This window comes from Cupressus sempervirens, chromosome 5 (genome assembly GCF_028749045.1).
Source record: "Cupressus sempervirens isolate cs-2001-9-10 chromosome 5, ASM2874904v1, whole genome shotgun sequence".
NCBI classification, from domain to species: domain Eukaryota; kingdom Viridiplantae; phylum Streptophyta; class Pinopsida; order Cupressales; family Cupressaceae; genus Cupressus; species Cupressus sempervirens.
Window position 1 is genome coordinate 509,210,494 of NC_143122.1, and position 21,083 is coordinate 509,231,576.

The 21,083-nt window shown below is 35.3% G+C and overlaps 1 protein-coding gene across 1 annotated transcript in view; it reads left to right on the top strand.

The window, feature by feature from the left end:
• Positions 1-21,083, top strand: part of LOC149556943 (P-loop containing nucleoside triphosphate hydrolases superfamily protein) — a 45,766-nt gene that overhangs the window by 16,309 nt on the left and 8,374 nt on the right. Inside the window, exons 5-7 of the mRNA XM_089831582.1 lie at positions 2,274-3,283; positions 3,399-4,651; positions 4,817-4,871. Coding sequence (XP_089687708.1) covers positions 2,274-3,283; positions 3,399-4,566 — 2,178 coding nt within the window. The 3' untranslated portion in view covers positions 4,567-4,651; positions 4,817-4,871. The remainder of the gene's footprint in view (positions 1-2,273; positions 3,284-3,398; positions 4,652-4,816; positions 4,872-21,083) is intronic.

The window sequence follows — 21,083 nt, forward strand, 5'->3', positions numbered from 1 at the left end:
ATATTTATTATGCTATTTTTCTTTACTATTAGCGTAGTGGTTTATGAACTTATTTTCTGATTTATGCATGCATGCATGCATAACATACATACATACGTTTTTGTATGGATGGACACAATAGGAATTTGAACCCACCCCCAAAAAAATCTCAAACTAATTTTGAATTTGAATCTTGAACCTGCATACGAAACCAAATCTCCACCTCTGTCTTTTTATTATTATATTAATCTCCACTTTATCAGTGTTTATCCCAGCTTTTCCCCCCACGCTGCTTCATATTGGTGTTACTTGCCAGAATCTATTCTTCACTATGTTGTGCTGCCAACTTAGTGCTGATGGTGCTTGTACTTACTCCCTTTTGATTTCTACATTCACATTCTTTCCTTGCTGATGGTCATCTAATGCGTTGTTTGTTAGTCAATGGTTATGCTTTGATTTCTTTGTTTATCTCTATATATATTTGTAAATATGTTTAGTGATGATTATATTATTTTAATTTATTAATATAATGAATATAAATTAAAGATTTCTTGATTGATAGCTATTTAGTAATGAATATTTAATCTTGAATATCTACAGCAGTATTTGCATTCCTTTAGTTGCTTATTTCTATACTAGTTTACATTGATTAATATTATACTTGTAACTAAATAAGGAATTAATTCTATATGCTTAGGTTTTGAGTAATATATTTTGAACTATCATATATGTACTGATAATATGTTTATATTGTGGATATATCAATCATGGTTCATAACTGTCTTCTACCATATAAATTGAAGAAAAATATTATAAGCCATTTGCCATTCATTTGTCTTACTAAGGAAGCTCCCTCCATTTTCATGTTGTCATATGGACAATTTGGTTTACAAATCAATGGTAGGTGTAATTTATTAGTCTTGTCTGGTGTTTGGTTCAAGGGGCATAAAACTAAAGCATACTGCAAAGTGAACGATTCATTTTCTTTTGATAATAAAAAAGTACAGAAAATTACACTTCGTTGTAGTTGACAACACTTAATTTCAAGTTTAAATATTTCTATCAACAGGAGAATTGGTGGATGGAATATTTTGAATATAGTCTGTGAGGCTATATGTCAATGAAAGTAGAAAGTAGGGATTTTGGATGATGATGCATATCTTTGCGTCTGTAATCAAATATATTCTTTTTTTTTTGTGCCTTCTAAAGATAATGATCATATCCTAGACCATACTGAACACACCTATCAATCATCATAAATGGCTAATACTTCACAGATGTCACTTGATTTACTATCTTGAATCAAAACATAAGGATGCAGTGATAAACTGATGTACAACAGGAGTAAGATATGACATGCGAATCCGACTACTATAATTTTAATTTTTTGATAGCCATAATTTTTACAACCATGCTAACTGTATTCAAGCCAAACAGTTTAACATAGTATTTTTGAATTTTTGTAAGTGAAATCACTGTTATGATCTCTACATTTTAAACAACACTAACATTATAATTATCCAAATATACTCTTGCTTCACTTGTTCCTTAATGACTACAAGTAAGATACAGCGATATACTGAATGAGGATCCTTATCCACAGCATATAAGAGTGATAGACTATCGATGCATTCCCAGTTCTGAGGTGGTTAACATGGGCTTATTTCATCCAATGCTACAACTCTGTAAATCAATTCAACTAATGCTAATGAAGAGGAAATGTCATCAACTTTTATGGCTGTATCCTTTTTGTCTTTTAACAAGCCCTCAAACTTAGGCCTTTTATGTATTTCAGGCTGATGCATAATCAATCCAATAAGCTTCCTATGGATAGGGCATTAACTTGTTTTGATGATACACAGAAAATGATTTTCTTAAAATTTCTCAAGGAACTGTTATCATTTTTTGATGCATACTTCATGGTGGGGCTGTTTGTTGCATGATGAGTGTTCTTTTACTGTCTCGATTAATTTGTCAATTCCGTGCTTATTTAGTTATTTAAAATAACCTCACTTCAAATCCTACATTTATGTTGTATATTCTAAGAAAGGTTGTCGTTGTTGTGGACTGTGCTTCTATCTAAGATACAATTCATAATGGGTTAATAACTAAATGCACTTATGGTTACCTGCTTCTTTGAACACATTGTGCCTATGATCACATATTATGGCTCGCGAGGGATCAATAGTTGTATGGCTAGTGAACATTTATATGCTAGAATGTAAAGGATTAATTGGTTGATATTGCATTTCCATGGTTCTGCGGTTTTTAAAGTTTTTTATTGTTCATTCCAGGCCACTTGTGACCTACCAGCACTTACACTTCCTCTCAAGATCAGGAGCTTCTTCATGAATAAACCTGGAAATGTATCATCTGTGTTGAATAAAAATGCACCACGCTTTTATGTGCAGCTACCTGCTACCTTTGATTGTAAGTTGTTTATTGATCAATCTGCCAAGAACATAACCCGTCTTGCCATCAGAAGATATATTCAGTTTATTCATGATATTTCTCATTGTCACTCCAAAGTAACGTGCAAAGCTGCTCCTGGATTGTTCAATGGAAATCTGGATAAAAGACCTGAGGAAGATGTAATAAAAAACTTGTCGAAGGAAGGCACTAAAAAGGATAATGCTTCAGTAGATGAACCAAAGAATCCTCATAATGTTGACAGTGTTGGTTGTTCTAATAAAGAAAGTCAGGATCATTTGAGTATTATTGCTAAGCATTGTAGTTTGCTAATGAATGTTGATACACACTGTTTTAATATGAATGATACACACGATTGGCAGCAACAGTGGCCAAATCATTTTTTACACAAGGCATCTTCACATGGACATGGAAAAGGAAGAACAGCTCTTCAGCTAGCGATCACAACATGTGGTTACCAACTACTATGCCATCCACAGTTTGCTGAACTTTGCTGGGTTACCTCAATGTTGAAAGGTGGTCCCTGTACAACAATAGACGGGCCTTGGAAGGGTTGGCCATTTAACTCCTGTATTCTTGATACAAATAGCGCACTAGGAGGGACTCCAACTGGACACAACTGCAGTGAACTTAAGGATAGAGAATATGCTTCTCTAGTGAGAGGTCTGATTGCAGTGGGTTTGCTTGCATATAAAGGTTTGTACAAGACAGGAAAGGAAGTTGCAAATGATGTAAGAAATGTTTTGGAAGTTCTTTCAAGAAATATCAAAACAAAAATCCAAAACGGTAAAGACAAATACAAATTTTCCCCTCTATTATCACAAGCAGCTTCACTGGAGGACATGATGAATAGCTGGGCATATAGCATACAGAGGTATCTCTGTCTTTTACTTTTGTATATAAATGAATAATTTTGATATATAATTATGTTGCGGCATGTTTCTTATGACGTTTTTTCACTGTGCTTGGTTGCTTCTGTCTGTGTATAGCCTGGAAGTCAATTCATGTACTTCTGTAGGAGGTATGTCACATTCTAAAGAGGAAAACCATGATCTAACTTTGCACACATCAAGTGGCGTTATCACAGTTGATGCTAGAAAAACAAATTTACAGACATCTGCTGATGCTTGTCTAGTGTCTGACACAAACAAAAATGTTCTTCCAGGCGACTCTTCAAGCCCAAATGTTCCATCACTTCCAATACCTCCATTAACAGGTAGTTCTATTCCTTCCCGGAGAAACATTTGCATGGAAGGGTTATCAAGTCAAGGTTCTTTCACAAAGGGTTTTCCTTTACCGAAGGATAGTCTGCCTTTCTTTCCAAAGGAAGCTGTTTTAAAGCATGACGCGGAAGACAAAATACTGGAGAATTCATTAAGTTTGAGTGTTGCAGTTAATGGGATGACTCACAAAAAAGCCTTCTATGATCATTCTGAATCTGGAACAACTGAGAGTTTGACAAAGCCAACATCAACGAAGCATTGTTTTCCCAACTCTGAAAATGCTGGGTCACAGTCCCATACTGGATTGGGAGATATACATGGTGTTAATGTAGATTCTATAAACAAAACAGATATGAGTGATATCCTTTCCTACTCTCAAGTGCAATGTGTATATCATTGTTGCTTTGAGTGCATTCATTCAGTTCTTTTATTGGTGAAACAGATTTTGAAGAATTGCTGGAATGCAGAAGGAAATTGCTCCACCATAGAGAGTGCCCATGATCTAGTCACTTCATGTACAGTAAGCATACTTGCAGTTGTTGCTCCGTTTTGTATATTGGGGAGCAGTGACGGGCCAGACGATAGAAACAAAATAGCAGAAGTTTTTGATCAGCTGTCTTGCTCTTGTCAGGAGATGACTGAAAATCAAATTGATTGTATGCCATTTATAGGGAAGAGACATGACAGCACAGGAGAAGTTTTCAGAAGACAATGTAAATGCCATGGAAGAAAAAAAAATGTAAGGTGGAAACATGATTCAGAGAGTTATTGGGTGGAAGGAAACCTAGAATTTTTTGTTGCTGACCATATGTGTAATTTCAGTTTGAAATCACCGGATCAGGCTCGGGACCTTGATTTTCATTGTCAAACACAACACTTGTGTTTATGTTATCTTATTAAAAAATTATCAAGCATTAGAAAGCCTTTACAATAGCTACCTTTGTAAAGGTTTTAATGCAAGCAGAAGGTGGACGGCACATTGCCAACTCCTTGAGAGAGTGCATTTGCTCACAACACTTGTAAGCATCCATTTATTTAGGTGTACAGAGCTGTGTAATAATAACAAGACATTACTATCTATTTATTCCATTTTTAATTGTTTTCTGAATAGTTGCTGAATCATGGGCTTTACATAGCTTTATTAAACGTATTAAAATTCTAATATTATTGTGTTCATGTTTCAGATACTGGGAAAACATTTTTGGCTTATATACACATGGAAATTGATTCTTTTAAAATGTAAGTATTTCTTAAACTTGATTTTCTATCATGTTTTTGAATTTTTTTCTTTCTATAGATTTATTTGGGAAAGATGATTTGCATAATTTTCAACTAACTTTCTGTGTAGCCTGCAATATAAAGCAACTAGGATGATTTTTGTGTACTGCCACATAACTTCATTTGCCTGATCGCAATTTATTGCTCTACTCATGTTCTGATTTCATTGTTAGAATGATTTTAATAAGAGTTTGCGGTGGTATATTATTCTTAAATTTCCTTTTTATTGTTCTGTTACAACAAAAAGGTCCATTCTGTTTGGAATACAATTTATCGATTAATGACTTTGTATATTTAAAATTTTAAAATATTTTTATTATTTATTAAACATAGATTATGTAAAAGCAACACTTTTTTTCCAGTACCATTTCTATACCTGATTTTTAAGATAATGAGCCAGCTATCTACATAGACATCTTTTTTGGATCAGAGTTGATTTTGAACTTAGCCTTATCATGTTATTATATTTCATATAGCTGATTACTTAAGTTATCAATTACAAAGAAACCACCAACTAAAATCAATATTATAGTAAGGCTGTGCTCCAAATTCACCATTACCATCCTTGTATATCTTTATGCAAGTAAAAGAGAATGTCATTCAGAACCATTCTGAAGACAACCCAAAGTAGCTTCAGGTTGCCCTTTGTAATTTGCCTGGAATCAGTGAGCTCTCCGACCATTTCCTACCACTTTTAGGCTTATGCATCCACATGCGAATGATGGGATTCTTACAATATCCCATCTATGTCTATACGGTCAAAGCTATAAAACTGGTTTAAATGAATTATGATAGAACAAATGATAAAAAGGAAAAGAAAATTAAATACAAGTAGTAGAAAAAAGTAAGGTTATGGTGCAACTTCACTGTTGCCAACCCTGTGTATCTTTATACAAGTGAAAGCATTAAGCAAATGTCATTTTGGAGACATTTCGAGGACAACTCCATGGAGCTTTAAGTTGTTCTTTGTCATTTTCCTAGAATTAGTGAGCTGTCTGATGATTTTTTTTAATACCAATTCTAGGCTTATGTATCCTCATTTAAATGATACGATTCATGCAATATTCCATATATCTCTATATGGTTAAGCAGTAACATTGATACAGATGAATTATAAGAAAACACTATTTGTTTGAAAAGGATAAGAAAATCAAATGAATACAGAAGGGCCGCTCGGAAATAATTAAAAAATGATTCAAAGGTCATATCGTCTGAAATAAGTAAAAAAAATAGCATAGGTGTAAGAAAAAGTGATTGAAATGATAAAATATAATAAAATGAAATAGCATGAAATAATAGATTTAATCCAAGAGAGCAAGAAGAGTTTTACCATATAAATGATACAAGATCAATGGAGCAATACCAAAGAGGAAGCAACACAAGAGACGACAAGGATTTGATAAGGGGAAAGCAAAGAAAACCCCTTGTGAGTATTATGAATGAGGCAAAAGCCTAAGAATGAGAGAGAGAGAAGAAATGGAGCAAAATAGCTCATTTACAATAGCATCAAAAACTTGATGTGAATAATGGAGACTAGATAAAAATGAGAGAGAGAAGCACCTCTTTTAAAGAGATGAGAAAAGAGTTGCATGTCTTTGCATGTGTAACTCCCATTTCTATGAATGTCACATTCATAAAAGGTGTGTGCAAAGTGTCAAGTTCCTCTTTAAGGAGGAATATCTATTTTCCTTATTAAAGGAAATACAAAAATGAGTTGTCCTCACAAGTGGACAATAGGACAAGAATGACATGTCCTTTACATGTGGACTAGAGGACAAATAAATAATACATAAGGGATACTTTGGTTTATCCCAATAAATAAATAAATACAACCAAGGAAAGATTATTAATTCTAACAATAGGCTCCTAGGTTCAAATGGTGTACACAAGCATAGCATATTCATCATTCGATCTTTTTTATTTAGAGTGATTGGATATTTCTGGTGTTTAATGAAATCTTATTAATGTATAAAAATCAGAAACTATGAATTGTCAACCTTTTATTAGGAGGCCCCTGGGATGACGTTTGATGTGCATAAAGAGAGACACAATGAAGCAAGGAAGGCAACCTGGTATTTTTGACAATAGAGTACCTATGCCGTGTTGATGAATATCTCTGGTGATGATTACTGTATTGGTGGTTAGCTCCTTGTTTGCATGCAAGTGCAAAGTTGAATATATATCTAATAGAATGGAATATAAGACTTCCAAGTTCTAACCTCCATGACGCCAAGGATAGCCTGTGGAGCAGCAGAATCCATTGTTTATCACTGCAAAGTGCTGACCTCGTGCAATTTAGTCTTGTAATGAGATCTCCTATTCCCCAAGCACAAAAAAATTGAGTTTTCTTGAAGTGGAGGAAGATGGGCCACATGCACATGGACGACAACTAGAGCTAACAATGTATTGCACATTCACCTCAGCTCTTGTTGACAAATTAGGAAAAATGGCTTCTTGTTACCTTGCCGCTTTCATTTCTTTTTATCTAGTGCTGGATGGAGGGCTATCATCTCTCATTTGACTTCTTTAGGGGAATTTTTACATGGTTTAGCAAACCTGTTCAGAAATACCTGCAAGATGGTATTTGAGGCTGAAATTTGCCTCCATCCTTGCTACAACCTATCAAAAGTTGCCCAAATTACTCCGAACATTCTAGAACCTTAACACAAAAGGCTTATGGAAAATTGATGGCGTATTGATTCATACACATGCCCAGCTGCCTCTTCAGTCTCAAAACAAGGCCATAAACTCTGACTCGTACTCTGCCATCATCATTTGGAATGCTCAACTAACTTTAGAAGGGGTATGATGGGTTTAAAACATTTAACACTACTCACCTTTCATCGTTCTCGAAGCTAATTGAGCAAAAATCTTCAAAAATTTCAAACTTTCCTTCCAAAGACCCTGAGGCACCAACATTTGCCAACTAATGTGCTATACCACTAGCTTCTCTGAAAGTGTGGGTCATTCGAAAATCCTCTATCTTTGAAAGCAGTGACCCAACTTGTTTGATAGATTTGTCTAATTGCCACATCTCCAGATGACCTTTAATTATAACATTGACCACAATCTGAGAATCTCCTTTTAAATGAATCCTTTTGCATCCCAATTTGATCCCCATAAGAACTGCCTCTACCACTGCCTGGCATTCTGCAGCATTATTAGTTCCATCAATCAATTTCTTTATGCACCAAGTGCGAACACGTTCCCTTTCTCATCCCTTGCCACAAAACCACACCCCAAAGTTCCAAGATTGCCCCTTGAGGCACCATCAAAGTTAATCTTCACTACCCCTTTTTAAGGTGGACACCAAACACAATCTCTTTGATTGACGGAAGGATTAATCAAATACCCATTAATCGGTCTGGATTAATCAAAGGCCCATTAATGGGTCTGAATTTAATGAAGGGAAAACTTCTTTGCACCAACACCTCTTGTAGGGAGAAAGGGGGGTCCTCTATGGATCCATCTTTGAGGCTGCATTCGACGCAACTTCTGAGATTGCCTTCTCCAACCTTTGTAAAAATCTTTGTTCCCTTTCTGCCTTCTCTTGGATGATCTTGCGGTTCCTCTCCTTCCACAACTCCCACATCGTCGTAGATGGAGTAATCCTTCAAACTGCTGCAAATGTCGTACAAGAACTTACTGGGCATGCTTCCAACCAATTTACCATGTTCTCCAGTAATGGGGGTCTGCCAGTTAAACTTTTGCATCACAAAATTCCATGCCATTCTTGCAAATTCGTATTTAATAAGTAAATGATCTGTCGTTTCTTCCTCCTTTTCACACAGGACACACTGAAAAGGACCATGAAATCTTGTTTCAGTATTCGTTCTCCTGTTAAAATCCTCCTATTTCCTGCAAGCCACGTAAATGCGCCTGCTTTAGGAAGGGCACACACTATTCCAACACAACCGCCCTTCCCATTCCACATTTCTGTGACCTCCATCCAGCGATAAGTAACCAATCTAAACCGAATAGTTCCCACTTTTTGACCCACACCATCTAATTACATCCTTCTCATTTGAGCCAATCACTGCTCTAGACTCAAAGATCTGTCCAAAAATCTCTGTACCCCCTCTCTGTGTGTGAATTTTTCAGAATATTTAATAGGGGACAGCAGAATAGTGTGTGAATTTTTCAGAATACTTAATATATTCAATGTTTTGTAATGTTTTAATTTAACTGAAATCAGAAAATCTCATCTGAGACACAAAACTGTTAGATTTTGAGCCCAGCAAATAAAGATAAACAACAATAAGGGAGAGAAAAATAGATGCAAGAGACACTCGGAATTATCCTATGAAAACCCTTCAAGATGAAGGGTAAAAAACCCAGCTACACAACCAAAAACTATCACTTTATTGATAATAAAATTTTCAAGTGTACAATGCTTATGGCTTGATGCAATATATATACAAACATGACTCTTCATGTTACAACCGAAGGTCTCTTCCGTTTTTCAAAATATGACTTTATTTTAAATAGAACTCTTCATATTTCCATTCCTGAACGCATGTTGTATGACACGTCTTAATATTTAATATTACAATTTATCATAAATGTCATTTTCAGCTGAAGGTGACTATAATGTTATTAATGCCCAGAGATAAAGATATTTATTGCAGCTACAATCTCCAACACTCCCTCTTAGCGAGAGATATTTAGCTGAACAGTCATGCAAGGCTGCAATCACATAGATCCTATAAGATTCATGGAATCACTCAACATGAAAACCTTGCAAGAAAGACAACCAACTTTCATCAGAAACTCTTTCAATGTGATGTTGTCATGGAATCTCTCAACATGACACTACAAGAATAATTTACTCAACATGATATAACTATAACAATTATGCATAATCATGGAATCACTCAACATGATAGATGGAAATATTTAATTCATAAGTAATAATCATGGAATCTCTTAACATGACAAACCAGCAAAAATCAAATTCAGCATTCATCATGGACTCACTCAACATGATGCTATCATGGAATCTCCCAACATGACAAGTTAATAAGGTTTACAACTAGAACTTTATCACTGATTTTCTCAACGTGAAATAGTGACGGACTCTCTCAACATGGTTTCCGACTTCTTTCGTTGAATCTCTCAATGCGATGACATTATGGACTCTCTCTACATGATGTTCACTATGAATCTCTCATAAGTGAAAGAGTTGTGAGATTAACCTTATAACTTTAGCTGAAACTCTTTTCCAACACAAGTCTCAAAACCACAAATATTAGAAGCATGATAAAATCTAATCACAGCTAGGACTCGTTTCCATCAAGGGTCTCAAAATTCTACAATATTAAAGTATTTCAAAGGATGTATAAAGGAAAAGGAGGGTTTTTATGAGAATTCCCTCTCAGTCAAGAACAACTCCCTCTGATCAAAACTTATTCCAATTATTTTTCACTCATGACATGCAACCTCCCTGTCACTTGCATATAATGTCTTGCAATCATGAAAGTTACAAATATCAATGCCAAGACAAACAATATTTATACTCAATATTCAAGAGATATTATCATAAAACTTGTCTCCTTGTAGTTCATGTGATTTTCTTCATTGTTGTCAGCAATCCTCTTGTTATGGATACCATAGTTTAAACATTCAGCACTTTTGTTGAACATTCGAAAATATACAAATTCTTACAATTTTACCATTTTTCTACATATTTCTAAATATTAATTTGAAATTTATATTTTATATTGTATGTGATTATAATTTAGCATTTAGTATATATATATATATATATTTGAAAATATACAAATTCTTACAATTTTACTATTTTGCTACATATTTCTAAATTTTTTTATATATATAAAAACACATTTATAAAGTATATCTATTAACATTCGATATACACACACACACACACACACACACACACACACACACACACACACACACATATATATATATTTACAAAAAATATTATTGATACATATTAAAATTAAATAAATACAAAAAATACATAAAAATATCTGGCACCTGCGGCTGCAAAGTTGATTCTGTAGACCTGCTAAACTAGAGTGAAATACAAACAAATTTGATAGAAACGACTAAACTAGAGTGGATTACAGTTTTTCCTTCTGCTGTGTTTTTCCTTGTGCGGCATTATTTGCGTTTGGTTATGAGAATCTTTTGCATTTGCGTTTGGAATTCCTAATAACGACAACCTAATACCGACAACATAATTGTGTTTGTGTTTGAAATTCCTAATAACGACAACCTTATACTGATAACATAATCGCGTTTGGAAATATGTTTGCCGTTTGAGCTGACAGTGCTGACAGGTCAGCCCAAAATCACAGGTCACGATTTTGTCCTGTTCAACTCACAATATACCTGCGATAAAAAGCCAAAAACATGACGCAATTTTTGCAATTTAACGTTGGTGATATAGCCAATAATGGCATGTTGTGATGGTTAAGTTGTTATTCTTGCCATCAAGGTTCAAATCTAATTGCGTTTGTGGCTTCATTGGTTCATAGTTCCAGGTCAAAAGCGTTTTCCCCTCTTTGAAAAAAATGTTGGCGATATATGTTGCATTAATATCGTCTTCCACTTTCATGTGCGATATATTGCGAGTTCTGCAATATTTCGCAGGTATTTTAAACTATGATGGATACTCTTTGAATCCACAATTCATTAGTTCAAGCACACTGCTCAGGATGAAGGAAAAGAACAGATCTTCCTTATGTAAAATTGCAGACTTTCAACTGAGCTGCAAACTGTAATTCATCATGGATTCAAGACAAAAATCTTCTCACAAATTAATAATTGATGTTCTTGACATTGCACAGACTGATAATGAATTAAATCAGAAGAGAAATGACAATAGCTGTGCCATTTAATCATGAATAAAATAAATAAATAATGAAGACGCTTCCTTGACTGATAATACCATTCATCAATGATGAAGCATCACTCTTTAACTAACGTCGAGTAAAGAACAATAAAATAATAGCGCTGTTCAATAAGGAAATATACAGTCGATGGTTTCAATAACGCTCCCTGAGCATAAATAGTAAATAGAAATGAAATCAGTATATCGATGGTTTCAATAATGCTCTCTTTTCAACCATGATGGAGTTAACAGACTTCACAGAAAATACAAATGAAATCGTAGACAAAACATGATCATGATTTCTTTGTTTGCATAATATGAACCATGTTCTTTTCTAAGTAAATAGCAGGCCTGCTCGAAGCAATGTTTGAAGGCTTGATCCTCATGCACCATAATTGAGTTGTCGGTCTCACAACACCATCACAGTGATCCACATATGCACAGCTTGACAAATCATGGAATCCAGATGGCCCATAATTTTCTACCGCGCTTGTGAAAGAAAGCAACTCATGCTTCTGATGCTTGACATAAATGCCCAGTAAAGAAATGTCTTCGGGTAAAAGATATCAATGTCTCATTACACTTGATTCCTTGCCTGAGTCAAGACATATTTTGCATTTGAAATGCTAGGTTAAATTTTGATTCTCATACGCCATAACTGAGTTGTTGGTCTCACAACACCATCATAGGGATCCACGTATGCACAACTCAACAAGTCATGGAATCTAGACGCCCCATGATTTTAAGCCACACTTGTGAAAGAAAGCAACTCCTGATGCTCGATATAAATGCCTAGAAAAGAAATGTCTTGCGGGAAAAGATATCAACATCTTGTTACACCTGACTCCTTGCCTGAGTCAAGAGAACATGACGTGCATTTGAAATGCTAGGTTAAATTTTGCAGACATATTTGAATTTTTTCTAAAGCAAGAAGACACGAAGGACCTTTCATTGCATAATTTCTTTTTTCGTTACATGGAATGCTAAAAATGTTGATTTGATAGCAAAGAAATTGATAGCCAAAGGCATAGAAAGAGAACAAACAGTAAACCTATGTATGCCTTGACTACTAATGCACAAAACAAAGATAAAAAAAGAAGAAACCCGATGAGCTCAAAAAAACATGAATGGGAAGACACAAAGCCAATCAAATGAGACAGATTTCAAAACAACGGTTAAACTTACTAACACAATTTTGCGGGGGGAGTCATAGAAGGCAATGAAGCCACAAAATAAGACAAATAACCTTCCAACAAAAAAAGCTTCAAATCAGCCCACTAAGTTATAAAAACAAAGCACATATAGATGCATAGACGCAAAGAGATTAGGACAAGGATAAAAGCAACTCTTGAATATACATAATGGAGGAACAAGAAATGAAGAGTCATTAATAGAAGAGATAAAAATGAGAATCTTAGTTGCCGATTTGTGACACGAATCTGATTCAGGCACGTGAATCGGATTCGTGGATTTGGGATTTTTTTTTTCCCAATTATGATTCGTGGAGGATTCGTGCATATATATATACTAAAAAATAAGAGAAATATACGTAATTCTAAAACTAAATCATTTCATAGTATGCATCTATGAATCTAGTATACTTGATCAATGACATTGATAATTAATCTATTTTCATGATTATAAAGAAAATCAACACATTCACATTGAATTACTGAAAGTGAAAGTTTGTAACATTCAAAATATAGATCATTAAACTTAAAGTTTGAAACATGATTTACTCATAAAATAGTCAAGATTCAAGACTAAAGTTTTTGATTTAATCATCAAATGGATTTTCAAGAAAATCTGCATCAGAGGGGTATTGATGAGCTGCAAGTGATGCATCTGTATTAGTAGAGGAACCCAAACCACCAGTAGTACTAGTAGAGGGGATTGTTAACTCATAATCCTCCTCCTCCTCATCCACATCAATCAAATTGGATCTAGCAAGATCCTGGATGGTCATATCTAAATCAGGAGTCTCGGGTGCTACATTCCAAAACTTTTCGGGCCCCTTCTTGTACTTAGGATTCTCTCGTGACAACAATCGCAAATTGTTGTGAATGAACACAAGGTCTTCTAATTTTTTTGGAGCCAACCGATTGCATTTGACTCAGTGGATAAAGGAGTAAGTACTCCAATTCCGCTCAGCTGCAGAAGAGCTGGCCACCTAAAGAGAAATTAAAAATTATCAATACAACAATCAAGATAAATAAATAAAATAATAAATTCAAGGAATTGAGAGTGTTAACCTTAAGCTTAATTTTACAAACTTACTTGGGATAGGACCTTAATAGCAAGAGGTTGGAGGTACGTGAAGGCTTGCCAATGAAGGTACCACAATTTGATGACACCCATCTTGCTTCGGTCTGTTATTGCAATAGGGTGGAAATCCTCACTTGAGTTGAAGGCAACAAATTCACTCCTCACAATTGCCCCAATCTTTGGATCTTGGAATATCTTAGCTAGTGCCCTCTTATACCCATCTGCAACCTTTGCATCTCTAAATGGTGGCACTCTCCTTGGAAGGCGAAGTACCTCTGCACTATAGTACCTGGGGATAACAAAAGACAATTGAACACTATCAAATATCAATAGCACAAACATTGGATAAAATAAGCACAAGCATTTGATAAGAACTACAGTAGCTCGGGGATAGAGCATATGCAAGGAGGTGCAAAGGTGTGGTCATCTTGTTCCATCGATGATGAACAATTTTTTCTACCTTCTTGTAAAGGGTGTCCTTAGGATCATTCTCCCTCCTCTGTATGACTTAGGATATGAAATATGAATAATAATTATAATTAGTGAATATTTCAATTTAAACTTTAGAATCTAGATATCTCTCAAATAAAAAATTGTTGTAACGGGCGTAAAACTTACCATTTTAATTTTTTCCAGCATACTATCCATGGAATCATAAATATCCCGAAGGCATGGCTCATCACTGTCTGCGAAGCGAAGCATTGCCATAATTGGATCGGTGATTTCCAACACATAACTCACAAGACCCCACCAATCCTCATCTAGTATCATTCTTCTCATATTTATGGCCCTTGTTGTATTGGAATTCTTCCAAATGCCCCATTGGGGGCTAATGATCATATGTTTCAATGCTTCTTTTACCTTCACAAGTCGTCTCAAGACGATTGTGTCAGAGGCAAAGCGGGTTTCAGCAACCTAAGAACATGTTAAACTCAAATTAGTAGTACATTTAAAAATTAAAACATGTTAATGTAAATAACAACAAAAATTAGTAATTATGGAATCCAATAATATTCAATGATATATTAAATATACAAATTTACCTTCAATAACTCTCAAGTCCGAGAAACTCCTAAAAATTGCATGTGACATGTGGTGATTTGTCACAAACATTTGAATCTCTTCAACTTCCTCATATATCCTTTTCACCCAATCTATTTCGCTGCCAATTGCTTTCATCACTAAATTGAGAGAGTGGACGGTGCATGGTGTCCAAAAGATATGATCATATCTAGACTACAATTATCCTTGCAGCCCTGCAAACTTTTGCATTGTCTGTGACCACTTGGACAACATTATCAGGACCCACTGATTCTATGGCATCAATGAGAATGTGTGAAATAAATTCTGCATCTTTCACTTGCCCTTCACAATCAATTGCCTTCAAGAACATTGCCCCGTTAGGGCATAAAGCAATAACATTGATCAGTGGATGGTTTCTACAATCTTTTCACCCATCCGAAATAATAGACACACCCGATTGAACCCAAAAATCTCTTATTGGTTGAAGTTGAGCCTCTACATATTTCCTCTCATCATGTAATATGGTAGTGCACAACTTCTCATAACTAGGCGGTTTGTAACCATGGGGTGCATAATTTATTGCTTCCACCATCTCCCTAAAATAAGGTGATCTCACAAAATTAAATGAAACACCATTTGCAATTAAACGACGTCCAATTTTGTGATCAGCAATCTCTCTTTTCATTTTGGAATGCTCTATCTAGTGGGCCTCTTTTGTGGGTGAGTGGATATGGGTCTTCATCTTCATCATTTGTAGTTGGCATAGGCAAAAAATGATGTGTTCTTGTGTTTGTTTGATCGGATGATGGTGTTGGTGTATTTGTTTTTTTTGGTTCTTTATTTTGGCCTTGCCGCGGATTCACGCAGGATCCATCCGCGCGAATCCGTGGCAGGGCTCAAATAAAGAAGCAAAAAAGTGGGCCCAACTTCATTTTTTAATTTTTGTTTCGGATTCGCGCGTGGATTCTCGAGGATCCTGGTAGGATCTGTAATCTTGCTTGTGGATTTGTTAGGATCTGCGGGTCGCAGATCTTGACGGTTCCACAGGTAGGATTACGGATCTTCACAGATTCGAATCGTCGCGGATCTTGACGGATCCACATGTAGGATTATGGATCCTACTCGGATCCTCATGGATCCATATGCGGATTCGGATCCGAATCGGACCCGAATTTGGATCCGAGGCTGTTTGGACGAACCCGGTAACTAGGATGAGAATAGATCGATATCTAAGCACAGTATCTAAGCACAGTTTTAGAGAATCTTAAAGAGATCAATTAATTACAAATGACTAAAGCTCATGTGCAATATACCGAAAGAGAAGACTGTCTAGAAGAGATCAATTAACTCTCGTCAAATCAAACCAGAGATTAAATACGCTAAATAGAAGAAACAACTCCCAATCAAATCCAAAGAAGAAAATTCACCCAAATCATAATCACAAATATAAATTCTTGTAAAGCTGAAAACTCAACATACTTTCATGTGCTGTTATCAACTATAGGCTTTGATACCATGTTAGATTTTGAGCCCAGAAAATAAAGATAAACAGCAATAAGGGAGAGCAAAATAGATGCAAGAGACACTTAAAATTATTCTAAGAAAACCTTTCAAGATGAAGAGAAAACACCCAACCACAATCAATAAATATCACTCTATTGATCATAAAATGTAAGTGTACAATGCTTATCGCTCGATGCAATATATATAACAAATAGGACTCTTCACATTACAACCAAAGGTCCCTTCCATTTCCCAAAATGTCTCTTTATTTTAAATTCAGCTCTTCATATTTCCATGCCCCAATGCATGTTGTATGACACATGTCTTAGTATTTAATATTACAATTTATCATAAATGTCCTTTTCAGCTGAAGGTGACTATAACAGTACTAATGCTCATATTAACGCTCAGAGATAAAGATTTCTATAGCAGCTACAATCTTTGACAAAAACAAGCGTGCAACCCCAACATTTCGATGCATGCATGAAACCTAGATTCAACTTAGATTTGTAACTTTTCTATCTTAAGAAAAACATTGACTTGTGTTGGTTCTTAATATCCTCCACAACTTTTCGGGGATAGGGATGAAGGGATATCAGGGAACACATTCCTAGGACATTTCTTAGAGGGCCATAAATAGGTGATGTGTCCCTGTGTAACATATGTTGAAAGAGCAGTCCCTAATACCAGTCCTAATATGCCATTTTTCGAAGTGGGATCATGGCTAATCCCCGGTTTCCTTCCAATAACTTGCACTTGCTCTTGCACCGTTTGGACTGGTGCAGCAAAAGACATGAAAGCAAGCTACATACTAAATAGTAAACGCTGGGAGGTGCTGTCTATGCATAAATAAGAAGTAAAATAACAAACTTGCAACTACTAAATACTTGAAAATTGAACAACAAACATTGATAATCAATAGAATATTAGAATAATAAATAAATTCTCAATTCAACACGTGAAATTATCAAATGACAATTTCTATTATATTAGAAATATCTTAATGATGATTACAATGGTAAAATGATATCAAAACAAGTTTAAAATGTCAAAATATAGCGTTAAGGAATGCCATTAATCATTCCTCAAGACAAACTCCTCATCACCAGAACTCAGTATCAACTTGATTTGATGCGATTTCCCCATCAATTTCTTCCATTGTTATTAAATTTGAGAGTGGGGCTTCTTTGGGGGTAGGACCCCATGCTACCAAGTACATATTTCCTCTTGTGTGGCCTTTGGATTCTTCATTTTATTAATGTCAGGGGGAGCCCATGCCACCAAACACATATTTCTTCTTGCGCGGCCTTTGGATTCTTCATTTATGAAGCATTTTTCGCTTGAAATTAACGTGTGTGAACTCCCTTGAAATGCAACATTTTAATTTTTCTGTTGCAAATCCACACAAATGGCTCCATACTAATTGAGGGATGCTTGGGTGTCCCCACATCATTTCGCAAAATGTCTTGCCATCAGTCATTTTTGCCACAAAAAGGTGGTGGTTCGGTGACACCTTGTTATCCTCTTGTCTTGAGGACATCCCTGTCTTGAGAATCCAGTGGTTCAGGGGTCGGGATGCTTCCTTGTCCTACATTTCTTTTTTCTAGTGTAAAAATGATATGTATATAATGTTGCTTGGAAATGGATAGGATATTTGGGCATCCCTGTATTGCTATGGTGGTGGTGTGGGGATGCTTGGTCCTCGTTCGCTTCCTAGGGACGTCCACATCTCAGTAATGCGAGATTGTAGGTGCCGGGACGCGTCCTTGTGTTACACTTCTTTTTTCTAGTGTAAAAATGATATGTATATATCAATGTTGCTTGGAAATGTATAAGATATCAGCTATAAACAAGGTTACATGGGGATGGGGGCGCTTGGGGTGCTTAGGGCATCGGTACAGATATGGGTACAACTATTTTTCATAACAGGGGACGGGGGTACTTGGTTATGTCAAACTTTATTTTAATTATACTTTTATATTTATAAAAAATCTGAAATTATGAGTCATGACGATGTTTTTTCAAAACAAGAATAGTGATAAAGTTTATCGTTAAGAAATATTGTATCAAAATTTCAAATTGATTAGGTATTGAATTAAGCTTGATAAACAACAAGCTGATATGCAAACAAAAGTAACGATTTTCTTTTTCAGAAATCTTAATCAAGGTCCTTAGCTATGATGCTCCCCACTGATGTAATGTCCCCTTATCTAGGACATTAGAAATGTTTAAGGGCGTATTATATATGATATTAAAATTGAATTGGAGAGTGTGGACTCAAAATATGAAAGGTCAATTTAATGTTATAAAGTGGGCTAAAAGGGGCATGTGGAGACGAGACGAAAAGCCAGGAAGGAAGTCAAAGAGTCACAACTGTGGGGATAAAAAAAGAAGAGATTCTTTCATTTGATATGCTCGTTTTATTATTTCAAATTTTGGTTCTCTTGCAAGAGTATTTGGAAAGCTTCAGCTTTCAGCTAGTATGAGGACGTAGCCCCTCGTGTCGGCAGATAGTGGACGCAAACCCATGGTCGGGGAGACATCAGTTCAGGTGTTTCATATGTGCTTACAGGTTCTTATTCTAGTATTCCAATTTGATTGTTAATTTGTATTTAAAATTGAATTTGTTAGTGCTGTCGTATAATGCAATAACATATTTTAAGGAGTTATAAGAGTTTGTTGGTTTATATCTTACTGGTTTGTAACACATCGTTATATGCTCGAATCTTGAATGTTATTTTGGAAATAACGGGTTATTATCTTGTAGAGAATTTTCTGGTTTTATTGTTGTATTCGTATTACAATTGCCTATATTTGAGTTCAAATGTTATATTCAAGAAGAAGCTAGTAAAAAATATGTGGGGATTTCTACTGGTTTCGATCGTGTTCGTAATCCATCTGAAATGTTCACTATTGAATATACTGTTAAAAAAGAAATCGAGTAAATATCACAGTTTGGGATATTTCAATGGTATCAGAGTTGGTCTTCTTGCCAGCATATGAAACTATAACAGAGCCGTGTATGCTGCCATCCTAAAGGGTCAGATTTGCATACCAAAGTTTTAACAGAGTTAGATTTTCAGAAAGGCTTATCAGAACAAGTTTGGTTGCCAGTGAGTTTCAAAGTAACAACACAAAGGTTTTATAGTTCTCTTAGCCTTATTTGGTTTTCATGAGCAAAACTTGTTTTTCAGCTTTGAAGTCTTTGCCCTTGCAAGCATTATTCCGATTGGAGAAATTTTGTATAGTCTGAAAGTCTGTTAGAAACTCTTAATATTCTAGCAAAATGGAGCAATGTTTAAGCCTTGAGTACATTTTGGGGCACAATTTGTGAGTAGAAGCCATGGTCAAGGAAGATTTTGTTGGAGTTGTCTTGGGAGTTTATAATTAGTAAAAAAAGGGTTTTTTTTAAAGGTTGGGAAGTTAATTCGTATTTGTTGTGCGGAGGGAAGAATCAATAACAGGTGTAGAGATTTTATTTAATTTGCTTGAGTACTATTGTTGCCGCGGTGACTTGGAATTAATGAAATATTCAATCTGGACAATGAATTTTAAGAGCCAAGATTATAGTTGGGGGACATTATTTGGAAGGAAATTAATTTAATCATCAAGATTGTAGTTGCATGCTGATTCATTACAAAACAAGAATTCCATTTGTCGGGAGGTACATTTCAATTTATTCAGATGATTGAAGATATTGTGGGCTTGTTCAATTTCTTGTAGTCAAATGTTTGATACTATTTGCCACAAAGATGCATTGGGCCGATATTTTAAAGACTATTAATATTTTATGTCGCACTCTGCATATCTCTATGGTTTGTGGGAAATAAGAACTAAACATTTCAATGTTGGACTACATTCGGAGCTTTAATAATTTATTTGAACTCTCAAATTTTGTCGTGGAAAATTATATTATATGGGTTGTTTATTGAAGTGTTACAAATTATTGCAACCAGAGCTTGCGACTATAGACAAATTTGTGTTTTGTGAATAAAAATTGCAGTGTTGTATTGGGTACAGTTGAGGACCACTCATATTGCTATACTTTGGAAATCCGCGGGTCATTGCCGTTGCAATTAGCACACAATTATTTATCTTGAGCATCGTTGAAGTCAAATTATTGAGCGCATGAAGGGCTTTATGCATTCATTTCGATATATTTTGTCAGGAGTATTGTTTGACAGTTACAACAAGGAATAATATTGTGAAAGTAACATCAATTAATGCTTGTCGAGATTCAAGTCTATGAATGGGTTCTATATGCATTAACCAAAGTTGGGAAGCATGAAACATCAAATCCCTAAACAAATTATTCCAATTATTTTTGGTGGCGAATGGGCTAATTTCTTGTATGGAAAGAGAAGTATTACCCTGCCACAAATTTTTTTAAGAGCGCCATAATCATAGCCGAAAGGGATCAATCATTTTGGGAATACTTCAGTAATCTCTTTGTTGACCAAACGATGGATTAAATTGTACATAGAGCTTGTGTAGATCCTAGTGGGAAGCATTGCTTGGCT